This window comes from Pseudorasbora parva, chromosome 6 (genome assembly GCF_024679245.1).
Source record: "Pseudorasbora parva isolate DD20220531a chromosome 6, ASM2467924v1, whole genome shotgun sequence".
In the NCBI taxonomy this organism is placed as follows: domain Eukaryota; kingdom Metazoa; phylum Chordata; class Actinopteri; order Cypriniformes; family Gobionidae; genus Pseudorasbora; species Pseudorasbora parva.
Genome location: NC_090177.1, coordinates 24,651,684 through 24,664,362, shown reverse-complemented (window position 1 = coordinate 24,664,362; position 12,679 = coordinate 24,651,684). Strand labels below are relative to the sequence as shown.

Here is a 12,679-nt window from a genome sequence, read left to right as displayed (position 1 = left end):
TATGTGGTGTGACCTGTCTCAGTGAGGCTAGTTTGTGAAGACACATGCTCCTGTAGAGTGAATGGCATTAGTTTTATTGAGATTGATAGTTGTGTGTATGTGTACGCTTGCTCTCCTCTGGACAGGTGGATGCTGTCATGCCATTTGGGTGCCTTGCTCTGCGAGATGGGCGGACATACAACAGCCTGTCAGACATCACTGACAAATACGAGATTGGACAGGTCCTCAAGGCGTGAGTGTGCATAGATCTGCCATTATAGCCTTAAGAAAGCCATTCCATCAATTACAGACATGTGGTCTCATTAAACATGAATTCAGAACGCATTTTTCCCAATACATAGGTGTTTATCTCAACAGTGTAGTAATTTATATAGACCATTCACAACCATAAGGGGTATTTAGCATAAAATTCAGCATTCAGTATAATTTATCTCTGCAGGAAAGAATTTTGTGAGCTGTGCCTGGTGAAGGAACGGCAGACGGACAAGGTCTATGTGTGCAAGAAATTCCTCAAGAAAGATGGCAAGAAAGTGCGGAAGGCAGCCAAGAACGAGATCATGATCTTGAAAATGTACACGGTGACTCAAAACATCAACAGATGATGTAGGGTTTTGTGAGTGTGCTGATCTGAAAGGACAAAGAGAAAATTTAAAGGGATAGTTCACCCAGAAATCTAATTTTTACCATTGTGTCATTGCACAAATCAAATTCATATTTCACCTGTATAGAGCACAAAAGAAAAAAATATAGCTGTATGTTTTCATTTTGGGGCGAACTACTTCTTTAAAGATGGTGGGTTGGAGAGAAAGATGGAGAGGGTAAGAGAAGCTGAATGTATTACTCGTGGCATGATTATTTCTGTCCTCTCTCACTCTTTTACTCTGGTTTTACATAAGATGAAACTATTCAGCTTTTTGCTGTCATGTGTTTATTCCAGGGTGAAACATCCAAACATCCTGCAGCTGATTGATGCATTCGAGACCAGGAAAGAGTTCTTCATCATACAAGAACTGTGAGTCTGACCTCACATTAGCCGTGATCAGTCACGATCCCTTCACAGTGGCTTTCAGTAGGCCAAGGACACCATCTCTAAACCAGAACATCACCTCAGAAAATGCACTTCTTCTGTCTCCGCTCCTCATGCAAATATCCACATCTAGCCAGAACTAAAACTCTATTAAAACCCTGTCATTTGATTGTGCATGAAGGACATTGACATGCTATTACAACTCTTACGATTACAGTAATGAGTGACTAATAGAAAAAAACCATTTTGATCTTAAAGATCCCATAGAATGACATTATATTTAGCTTGCAGGATTCTGGTTGCAAATGTGGCATTTTGGTGGCAATTTAGAGTTACGCTAAATTAGATGCCCAAGAAGTCAGATGTAGAATTACATAAATAGGTTAATAGGTTATATTATATTTATGAAAACACAACAATTTGAACAGTTTGAGAACATATTCTGAGTTTCACATTTGCGCATCACTGCATTAGCAAAATGTTCCGATCCAGATTTGATTAAATTTAGTTTTTTTTTAGGATTTATGTAACATTTGAAAATGTTTGAAATATTTGAAAAAAACATTTGAAAACACTTTTTTTAACGAAAAAGTTTAGCAAATTTGGGATCAAAATCCTTCCAATATAGTGATATTTTTAAAATCGTTTTAAAATTCTCTAATTGTTTTATATGACAAAATTATTTGGCAAATACATGCAAACTACAGCTACAGGTTTTATTTAACTATGCAAAAAAAAAATAGAAAAGATGTCTAATAGCCGTCCAAACACAGCTCTGACGTCTAGGCTAAAACAAGGCAAAAATTGTCCTGTCAGTGAAACATTAAATAGCTGTCTAACCAAAGAAATGAAACCAAACACCTTTAATCACTGTTGACTTTGCTTACATGATGGAATATCATACATCTCACAAATTATTTTGGAAAAAATGACATGTAACCAAATTCAAGGTTATTTGGCTAGAAGTGGTGGGTTACTCATCGCCGGACTACATCGGGTCTATTGTTAACTGAGATGGTGAAATTGCTTGCTGGAAAGGCTCACAGGCATACATTGACTATAACAACTATTAATATTTCATTGGTTCTCTCTTGTTTTTGCATGTGTTCACAATTTCTTTGTACGACAGCCCGGCCCAAATGTTGTCTGCACATTTTGGCATATTTCATAGCAAGGTCAAAAATAAAACTATTGATTTCAAGCTCAACTACATTATACATTATACTATATATATATATATATATATATATATATATATATATATATATATATATATATATATATATATATATATATATATATATATATTAGATAGTTGTTGTTTACATTTGCAGTACCTTATTTCCAGCTGTCAGTCAGTCTCTCTCTCAGCTCAAGATCCCAGTTAGTCAAATGCCCTGGAGCACTGGCCCAATTGCATAATCCATTCCTTTCCTTACCAAGCATACTACCAATTAAATACAATTTAAATAAGAATTACACACATATCCACATCTCCCTTCTTTTATTTTATTTTTCACTGTGTGTTCATCACAGGGCCACGGGTGGAGATGTGTTTGATTGGATCTTAGACCAGGGGAACTACACAGAGAGAGATGCCGCCAATGTGATCCGCCAGGTCTTAGAAGCAGTGGCGTACCTTCACTCCCTCAACATCGTCCACAGGAACTTAAAGGTTGGTATGCAATCATGATCATTTTTTATTAATGGAGAGTACATGTATAGAATACAATAATGGAAAGCAACCCCTTATGCACTAGGCCGGTTTAATGTTACCATGAGTTTTTGCTTTGTTTAATGCACCTTAATATTAATAGTCTAAAAATAGTGATTCAAAGGCTGTAATTATGTGTTAACATGTGTTAATGTGCATGTGTGTGCTGGGGATGTTTTTATCTGTGGAGTATTAAATGATAATCAGTTATATTAATCAGACGCCTAGTCCTCATAACACTGCGCAACTGTAATATTGCAGGTGCTCCCTGTGGGTGTCATTAATGTTCAAAACAAATATGAAAGGAATAAACAATATTGCCACCTCCTGTGTTTCTAATGCTTTAAACTAAAGTCATTAAGGTTATGATGCTGTTTGGCATGAGACATGTGTTTATAGTGCCCTCTAGTGCACGGCAGATACACGCTGTGCAGGATCATATCAACATCAGACATTCTCTATTATGTGTTATGCATCTCATTTTCTCAAAGCTCAGTCTTGTCAGTAATGCATAATTCTGTGTTGCCTCCTGGGTGTTTTTAGATATAGCTTTGATGCATTTCCTTTTAATGCTTGTGCTTGAAATATCACAGACTGAGATTCATGTATTATACCGAGTAGGTCAGCTGTGGGTTTTCAGATTTATCTTTCAAAGACAGAACTCATTCTTCACAGTGAGAGCGGGTGAAGGACATGTCCTCTCTGGTCTTGACTGGCCAGATGAAAGACAAATATCACCATTTTTTGGACACAGCAACCTCTTATTCAGTCATACTTTGGCCTGATGCCATGCCTTTCCTCCTATCAGTACTTATATATTAAGGTATTGATTTTTTTTACCCTCTGCCTTTTCTGTCATTTTAGCTGGAGAACTTGATGTACTATAGAGAGAGTAATCACAACAAAGTCGTGTTACGGGATTTCTACCTGTCCAGGTTTGAGAACGGCTCAATCACTGAACCCTGCGGGACACCTGAGTACCTGGGTATTTATTCCTCATATGATCTTTATTTTTCTTTAACTTTGAGTATGCGAAGCAGTAACCCTACAAAAAAAAAAAATGTCTTCATATTTCCTGTCAGCCCCTGAAGTGGTGGCACGTCATCGCTATGGAAGACCAGTCGACTGTTGGGCAGTGGGGGTCATTATGTACATACTGTAAGTTGGTGATTTAATTGGTTTGTCAGGGATTTTTTATTTTCTTTGTTTTTTTTAAACAGGGGTCTGGGGTCAAAATTCATAAGATTGTTCAAAATATGTGATTCCGTTTTTCAATCCAATTTATGTATAACATGCTTTTTTGTTACAAAAGTTGATTAATGGCAGTGACCAAAAGTGATGTCATAAGGGGATTTTGTTTTTAATGACCCTACACATTAGATTTAACCATTCAAATATGAGAAATACACAGTATAAAACATAGTATCACTCACAGTATAGCACACAGTATGAATGTGGTTTTATAAATAAATATAGCTGCCTTTATATTTTAGGAATGGGGTCATATTTAAGAAGAAAAATATTTAAGGGGTTCTTTGGCACCAAAAAAATGTGAAAACCCTTGAGTTAAAACACTAACCCCCGGTTTCATAGACAAGTACCTACAGGGAGTGCAGAATTATTAGGCAAATGAGTATTTTGACCACATCATCCTCGTTATGCATGTTGTCTTACTCCAAGCTGTATAGAGGGAATGCATCGACGTCACTTTCCCGCCGTAACACGCCCTCTCAGCCGGGGCTGAGTGGCAGAAGAGCAGCTGCGTGACTGGAGTTGATGGAGGAAAACAGAGTAGAGCAAACGATCCTTACAACTTACCAAAGATTCAGTGATCCATCGATAATGATATGCAGCCAAGAATCGTGTTTTCCTGACATTTTTAGGAGCCTCATTTCGACAAGAATGTTTATAACCGTCATTCATCACATTTTTCAAGTGAATCCCACATGTATATATGGATGGGTCAGTGTTTTGAAGCGTGTAGTGGTGGTAATAATATACATTATATACACTAAAAGCTGTCACTCATTCAATAAACGCAATCTCACAAAGTTCCGCAGTGACGTTAGTACACAATGAATCTCTTATTTTCACAATTGCTGCGCGTGTTTAACTGAACTCAACGCCTGGACAAGCGCTCGAGCGGTGAGTGATTCCAAATTAAACACCTGTGATTGGCCAATTCCGTTGTAGAAGTCCACAAACATGTCTGTGATTGGCTACATTACTCACCGAGGCGAAAACACGTTGGAAATGTAATCATTTGACGAGTGCAAATACAGATACACACTGGATCTTTTGCTAGCTCCTTTTCGCTGATAATATGCAATTATTACGAATTATTACAGAGGATTACATATCCTAGACAAGCAGTTATGTGCAGCGTTTCACTCTAAAAGCAGAAGCTGCAGCAGTTGGCAGTGGTTTGAGTGAGAAAATTACACGCTATTATCAAGTCCGTCTCAAGCTCAGAACAGCGATGACTATGCGGTCCGTGGACAAGCCTCCCCCTACCCCCCTTCTGGCACCGCCGCGCCGGGCCTGGTTTTGTGAGTTTTCGCTGCATTCGCGCTGTAAACCAGTGCTGCCTCTCATTCTTTCTGCCACTCAGCGGGGCGTAATCACAGTCACTCCAGCTGACGATGACGTCACGTGCATTCCCTCTATAGGCTGGAAAGCCTACTACCAATTAAGCATATTAGGTAATGTGCATCTCTGTAATGAGAAGGGGTGTGGTCTAATGACATCAACACCCTATATCAGGTGTGCATAATTATTAGGCAACTTCCTTTCCTTTGGCAAAATGGGTCAAAAGAAGGACTTGACAGGCTCAGAAAAGTCAAAAATAGTGAGATATATTGCAGAGGGATGCAGCAGTCTTAAAATAGCCAAGCTTCTGAAGCGTGATCATCGAACAATCAAGCGTTTCATTCAAAATAGTCAACAGGGTCGCAAGAAGCTTGTGGAAAAACCAAGGCCAAAAAAACTGCCTGTGAACTGAGAAAAGTCAAGCGTGCAGCTGCCAAGATGCCACTTGCCACCAGTTTGGCCATATTTTAGAGCTGCAACATCACTGGAGTGCCCAAAAGCACAAGGTGTGCAATACTCAGAGACATGGCCAAGGTAAGAAAGGCAGAAAGTCGACCACCACTGAACAAGACACACAAGCTGAAACGTCAAGACTAGGCCAAGAAATATCTCAAGACTGATTTTTCTAAGGTTTTATGGACTGATGAAATGAGAGTGAGTCTTGATGGGCCCGTGGCTGGATTGGTAAAGGGCAGAGAGCTCCAGTCCGACTCAGACGCCAGCAAGGTGGAGGTGGAGTACTGGTTTGGGCTGGTATCATCAAAGATGAGCTTGTGGGGCCTTTTCGGGTTGAGGATGGAGTCAAGCTCAACTCCCAGTCCTACTGCCAGTTTCTGGAAGACACCTTCTTCAAGCAGTGGTACAGGAAGAAGTCTGCATCCTTCAAGAAAAACATGATTTTCATGCAGGACAATGCTCCATCACACGCGTCCAAGTACTCCACAGCGTGGCTGGCAAGAAAGGGTATAAAAGAAGAAAATCTAATGATATGGCCTCCTTGTTCACCTGATCTGAACCCCATTGAGAACCTGTGGTCCATCATCAAATGTGCGATTTACAAGGAGGGAAAACAGTACACCTCTCTGAACAGTGTCTGGAAGGCTGTGGTTGCTGCTGCACGCAATGTTGATGGTGAACAGATCAAAACACTGACAGAATCCATGGATGGCAGGCTTTTGAGTGTCCTTGCAAAGAAAGGTGGCTATATTGGTCACGGATTTGTTTTTGTTTGGTTTTTGAATGTCAGAAATGTATATTTGTGAATGTTGAGATGTTATATTGGTTTCACTGGTAAAAATAAATAATTGAAATGGGTATAAATTTGTTTTTTGTTAAGTTGCCTAATAATTATGCACAGTAATAGTCACCTGCACACAAAGATATCCCCCTAAAATAGCTAAAAACTAAAACTTCCAAAAATATTCAGCTTTGATATTAATGAGTTTTTTGTGTTCATTGAGAACATGGTTGTTGTTCAATAATAAAATTAATCCTCAAAAATACAACTTGCCTAATAATTCTGCACTCCCTGTAGTCCCAGACTAAGATGCATGTTTGAGCTGTTTTAACTGAAAGCAACTTGCACTGACAAATCTAAAAATATGTCAGTGCCATTGTTTTGTCTCAAGATTCACACCAGTAATGTTTTTTTTCTAAGGCACGTTTATAAAAGCTGCTTAAATGTTAATTAAACTAAGGTCTAATCCTGGCTTAATCTAAGACCTATCTGTGAAATCAGGCCTAAATTTACAGCACTTTTATACCTAAATACATACTCATATGTATGAGGAAACGCAGCAGTACAAATCATACAAATGTCATTTGTAGGTTGTCTGGAAACCCTCCTTTCTATGATGAAACTGAGGAGGAGAACACCGACATGCACAACCGGATCATCTTCTGCCGCATTGTAGCTGGAGAATTTGAATTTGATTCACCGTACTGGGATGACATTTCCCCTGCTGGTACTAAGATCAGGAACTGAGAAGCTCCTGATCCAAACGAGTAATAATTCAAATGTTTATTTTATTGTGTTTTATTTTTGATGCTTTACCCCTCAGTCTCTTTCTTCCATGTCATGCAGCAAAAGAGCTAGTCTGCAGACTTATGGATGTTGACCAAATGCTGAGAATTACTGCACAAGCTGCACTTTCGCATGGATGGTAAGTCAATATACAAACAAGCAAACAGTTGATTTCTTTCAGAGACAATACCTCCACTTATTTATATATTTATTTTTTCTTAGGATTGCTGGAAATGGGGCTTCGGAAAAGAATCTGAAGGCAGGAGTCTGTGCTCAATTTGAGAAAAACTTTGCAAAGGCAAAGTGGAGGGTAAGAGGAATTTAATTTCACACACACAGCAGTCGTGTGCATTTGCAAAATGTAAAGAATAATTGCATTACTCACTTTTCTAGCAAACGGCACAATAAATAATAGGATAATGGATAAGGACAGTAACTGTAAAGATGATAATGGCAAATGAAGCTGTTGTTTAATAAAGGTTCTGATGGTTATTATATTAATGTTTGCTTTTTCCTTGCATGTGATACCCAGGAGTTGAAGGTACTGTTGATATTCGTGGGGCAGCCTAGAGGCAGAGATTCTTTTCTCTGTATAACAATCTTTGACTTGGGCACTCATATTTCCTCTAGCACCATATCTAGTGTATGTCTCATAGCCTGGCCTGATTCTTCAAGCTACAATCATTCAGGAAATATGTAGTTCAAGTCGGATTGTTGGAAAGACTCTCACTGTACTTAAGCCTCCCTGTATCTGCACACCAGTAACTAACAAATTTATCACTGCCCAGCTGGTCCCATGTGCATTCAGTCATATGCCGTCTGGCTTTTACTCACAGTGTCCTTAATATTCCAGTTTGAATTCCAGTTAGTCCTTCATTCACAGACAAATCTCCAGATTGACTATTCATTGTAGTGTCACATGTATGTGTACGAAAATTTGTCCCTGTGTTTGTGTGTGCAAAAAAAGGACCAAAGTGGTTCTTATGAAAAGAGAGAGAGAGGGAGGGGGGGCAAAGTAGTTTGCCCTCAAATGACTTACCGTGGCCCTGATTCATTTATTCACGTCATGCTTTTGCCAATTACACATGCATATCAAATTGGGGATCATCCTGTATGTGTGCTAGGGATGGGCACAGGCAGCAGAGCACTCGAAAGTGACAGCAATTATCGAGAATAACATTATTTGTGGTATTTTACTTTAAAATTTTTATAAATAGCTTAAAAAAGGGATGCACTGATATAAAACTTCTGGCTCAATACTCATCTTATAATAATTATGTAAAGGCTGATAACAGATACATTTTTAAATTAAAATTTTAAATTAATTAGATTAAAATTCTGTAGTATTTAGTCTAAATACTTTTAAAATAAAACTAAAATCAACCATTTTAAATGCTACAAGTACATGTTAGGCATCAGAAATTATATACACAACATTAAATAAGGATATAAGGATATTCATTTTAAGTTTAGCTAAATATTAGATTTAAAAGTGTTATTAAATTAAATATTAACTTTAAGTGAGCTTTAGATGACGGCAAAGGTCATCTAAATATAAAAATAGGGAAAATTAGCATGTATAGTTAAATATCTACTTCTAGGTACTGTTATATATTGTGCATCCCTACTTAAAACATTTTATTCAGCCATTAACAACTAATTCAATTTGTTGGTTCTTGCGTTTTCATATTAAAAAACAGCTATAATTAAATATATCAGAACAGTGTTTCGAAAAGTTAAACCATTACAGTAAATCTTGAAAAAATGTTTCGATACGCGGAAAAAAACAAGATGCCTCCCTCTGACAGAAGAAAATTACTAAAACGCCCATCTCTAATGTGTACATCTCATGAAAGCGAGGGGGAAAACTGATACCACAGATTTCCACACTGTTAACTATGCATTTCACCTCCATAGCAAAGAAGACCTTACATTACTTTATAATCCACTGGGTACTAAGTGTTTGGTGTTTTTCATTTCACTTACAGAAAGCGATTCGTGTCACCACATTCATGCAGCGCCTCCGAGCCTCCGAAGTTGGAACGTCTGATGCTGCTGTAGAAGGCCAGGGCAAAGGGCTCAAAACTGATGGATTAGATGGTAAGGGGGTACAAACAGACTGTGATGTTTCTACTGTGAGCATGTCCCATGAGGTGTCCGTCGAAAGCAGACCCGTGAAAAATCAAGAAGAGGACAAAGCAGGACACAAAAAAGTAGAAGAGAAAGAAACAGAGACCCTTGCCCAGTCGAACAGCTCATTAAAAGTTCGAGCAGAGGAGCAGAACAAGAGAGAGACTAACGAAAGCACTTCTGAAACGGAGGACAAATCATCAACAGGAGCGATCCAGAAAGAAGCACCCATCCAACCAATTAAGACCTCAGACAGACGAGAGAGCAACATTCCCACAGAGCCAGAGGCCACAACTGTTGGCAATGTTGAGAAGAAATCACCTCTCCCTGATACTCCAAATCGACGCAAGATGGCCGCCAATCTCTCAATGGATCATGGCTCATGTTCAGATGCAAAAGCCGGTACCTCGTCAGCGGGAAAGGAAACACCTCTTCAATCAGAAGACAAGAAAGACACAGTCCATGATATGGCCGCAAGCAGCTGGTGTCAAACACAGCTCCCAGAAGCAGTTGCAGAGAAGCCAGCAGAAGTTGGGGCGACTTGCGAGGTCAACCCCAAGAGCAGAGAGTTGAAAAAGGGACGACCGGACAAGGGGAGCCAATCGGTGAAAAACATCCAGTGTACGTATGGGGGATTGGGATCTTCAAGTCTCGGCCACGATAAATCGGTATTTGCGCAGGAGCTGCAGGAGATAGTCCATGGTGCATCAGGGTACGGGAGCTCATACTGTCCAACCTATTCTGTCGGACAGTACAGTGGTCTAGATACAGGAAGTGGAGCCAGCGCAGACTGGCAAATGGATTGTGTAATCGAACAAATTGAGAAGCAAATGGCTGCCGTTCTAGAGAAGATCGAGGGGGACATGCCTTCTTTGCTGGAGCAGATCAGCGATCATCCTGAGACCCTTCCGAGAGCAAAGAGCGCCAGCTCTTCCCCATCACCCCGACCTCGCTCGTACCATCATTCAACCCCGCCACCCCTTCCCACCACCCCTCGCCCAGCAATGCCTTCTCTACCACACCTGACCATCCCGCCTCCCTCGTACCCGCCACCTTCCCCACCCAGTCACGTCCAGGGTCACAGCCACCCAACTACTGATGAGGGAAACAGCGATGGCCAGAAGTCTACAAAACGGTCTGGCCAATCACCAAGGGGGAGTGTGTCAGGAAAAGGCTTGTAAAAATGCTAGGAGGATGTGAACGCTCAAGAATAAAGTAGGTGCACCATGTAACAATAACATCTTTGGGATATGGATTATGGTTCCATGCATACAGCATACCTTTTGGGGCTGTGCAATGATATCTAGGGCTTAAACGAAAAGAGCCTCGTTACTGATTGTTTGTGATGGATAAGAAGCTTTTTTAATGTGTAAAGAGGAAAGTAGCTGAGCATTTTTTATTATTAGAGGAAACAGTTACGGTTATCCCACTTGTAAATGGTTCTACTCTACACTACCAGATCATAGCAAACACTAATATGTTTCCTAAAAAACAGTTTCATAATTGTAATAATGAAGAATCTGTGGAGAGTTTGGATACAAAAGTTTATATAACTTTAAAAAACACCACAGTTAATGAAACGTGTTCCCTTAAAACAAGTTGGCATCCTACTCTGTTTTGGAGAACCGCTGTGCATTTGCTCTTCACGTGGTACTGACTTTGGAGGGTGTTGGGGATTTTTGTCACTTCATCCATCTTGGATTTTTGCTCTGAGATAGTGAAGTTGAAACATTGCATCTGTGTACTCTCATCAATCATTTACCTTCTGTAATATTTCCAAAAAGATTAGTTCATTTATCATCCTTATTATTATATATTCTCACATTTTACAGTAGTTTCTATAAGTCTCTGCAAAACATGACAGTCTTTCATCGATTGAGAATGATAATGCTCAGAGTGCGATAACTGATCATAACTTTGAGTCTATTTAACAACTATATTCTCTTTCCCTGCCTTTTTTTTGTTTTGTTTTGTTTTTTGCTCTTTTATGTGTCCATAATATACATGTTTGTTTAATTCTCATTCTCTCACTCTCTTTTCTCAATTTAAGATGCATACTAATATATCTTCATTGTATAATACTTTTGCTAATATATTCTAAAGTAAGATCTAATGTCTATATGTAAAGTCCTTGCAAATGTCTGTGAATTGTAACTGTGGCTTCCACCTTTCCAAATATTATATAGATTTTGGTGATGTGAATATTCTTCCAAGTTATTTTTTGCACTCTCTACACAATATTTCAATAAAAATTCAGATCAAACCATCTTGTTTTATAGGCTTTTCTTTTGGCATGACTTTTTTATTGAAATAAAATGATAGTTGTTACATAAATAGGCTTATAGTAAATATTACAATTCCAAAATGACTTTGCATCAAGTATGCCAAAGTTGCTTAAAATACATTGTGAAAGGGCTAACATAGGCACTTGCCATCTATCAAGTTTGTTAAAACTATAGCTGTAGCTAGTTCAGCAACAATATTCTTGGTATACACTGAAGCATTTGGTTATATCCAATTCAACTTTATTTCCAGACTCATGTCCCAGATTAGAGAAGAAAAAACAGACAGTAACAAAAAAACAAAACAAAAAAATACACTGCCCGGCCACAAATTGTTGTTTGCATTTAAATAGGCAAATGCAAATGCTCAAATTGTGAAAGAATGGTTGGGCGAGAACATGAAGAATCATTTTCACACATGATTTGGCACGTCCATTAAATTCATTGAAAGTCTGTGGGATGTGCTGGAGGAGACTTTAATTGTCAATACAACATCTTGACCAAAAATTGATGCGCCTCTTGATGGAAATAAATGTTGCGATGTTATTTCCAATTTTTTGATGTAACACATCCCAAAGACTTTCAATGAATTTAAGGTGTGGACTCATGGTGCCAATTCATGTGTGAAAATGATTCTTCATGCTCCCTCTCAACCATTGTTTCACAGTTTGAGCCTGATGAATCTTGACATTGTCATCCTGGAATATGGCCATTAAGTGTCTTCCTACATGGTTGTTTAAGAAATAATGATCCCATTATTGACTCTTAAGCATTTGCCAATTTAAATCCAAACAGCGACTTTGTTTTTGGCCGGTCAGTGTGCAATACCATACAAAACGCTTAAAAAACACAATTACACCAATATTTTTTCATCGATGACTGGTATTGCATCACACTATGCTTAGGGTTTGACA

At 38.8% G+C, this 12,679-nt stretch overlaps 1 protein-coding gene across 3 annotated transcripts in view; it reads left to right on the top strand.

Annotated features, from left to right (window-relative positions):
• The window catches only part of camkvl (CaM kinase-like vesicle-associated, like), a 75,012-nt gene extending 63,263 nt beyond the window's left edge, over window positions 1–11,749 (top strand). For all 3 annotated transcript variants that reach the window (XM_067446380.1, XM_067446379.1, XM_067446381.1), the window contains 10 exons: window positions 126–232; window positions 440–571; window positions 938–1,012; window positions 2,564–2,702; window positions 3,606–3,726; window positions 3,824–3,899; window positions 7,158–7,294; window positions 7,414–7,492; window positions 7,576–7,663; window positions 9,342–11,749. In XM_067446380.1, the coding sequence (XP_067302481.1) occupies window positions 138–232; window positions 440–571; window positions 938–1,012; window positions 2,564–2,702; window positions 3,606–3,726; window positions 3,824–3,899; window positions 7,158–7,294; window positions 7,414–7,492; window positions 7,576–7,663; window positions 9,342–10,664 (2,265 nt within the window). In that variant the 5' untranslated portion in view covers window positions 126–137 and the 3' untranslated portion in view covers window positions 10,665–11,749. The remainder of the gene's footprint in view (window positions 1–125; window positions 233–439; window positions 572–937; window positions 1,013–2,563; window positions 2,703–3,605; window positions 3,727–3,823; window positions 3,900–7,157; window positions 7,295–7,413; window positions 7,493–7,575; window positions 7,664–9,341) is intronic.
• Window positions 11,750–12,679: the final 930 nt, after the last annotated feature.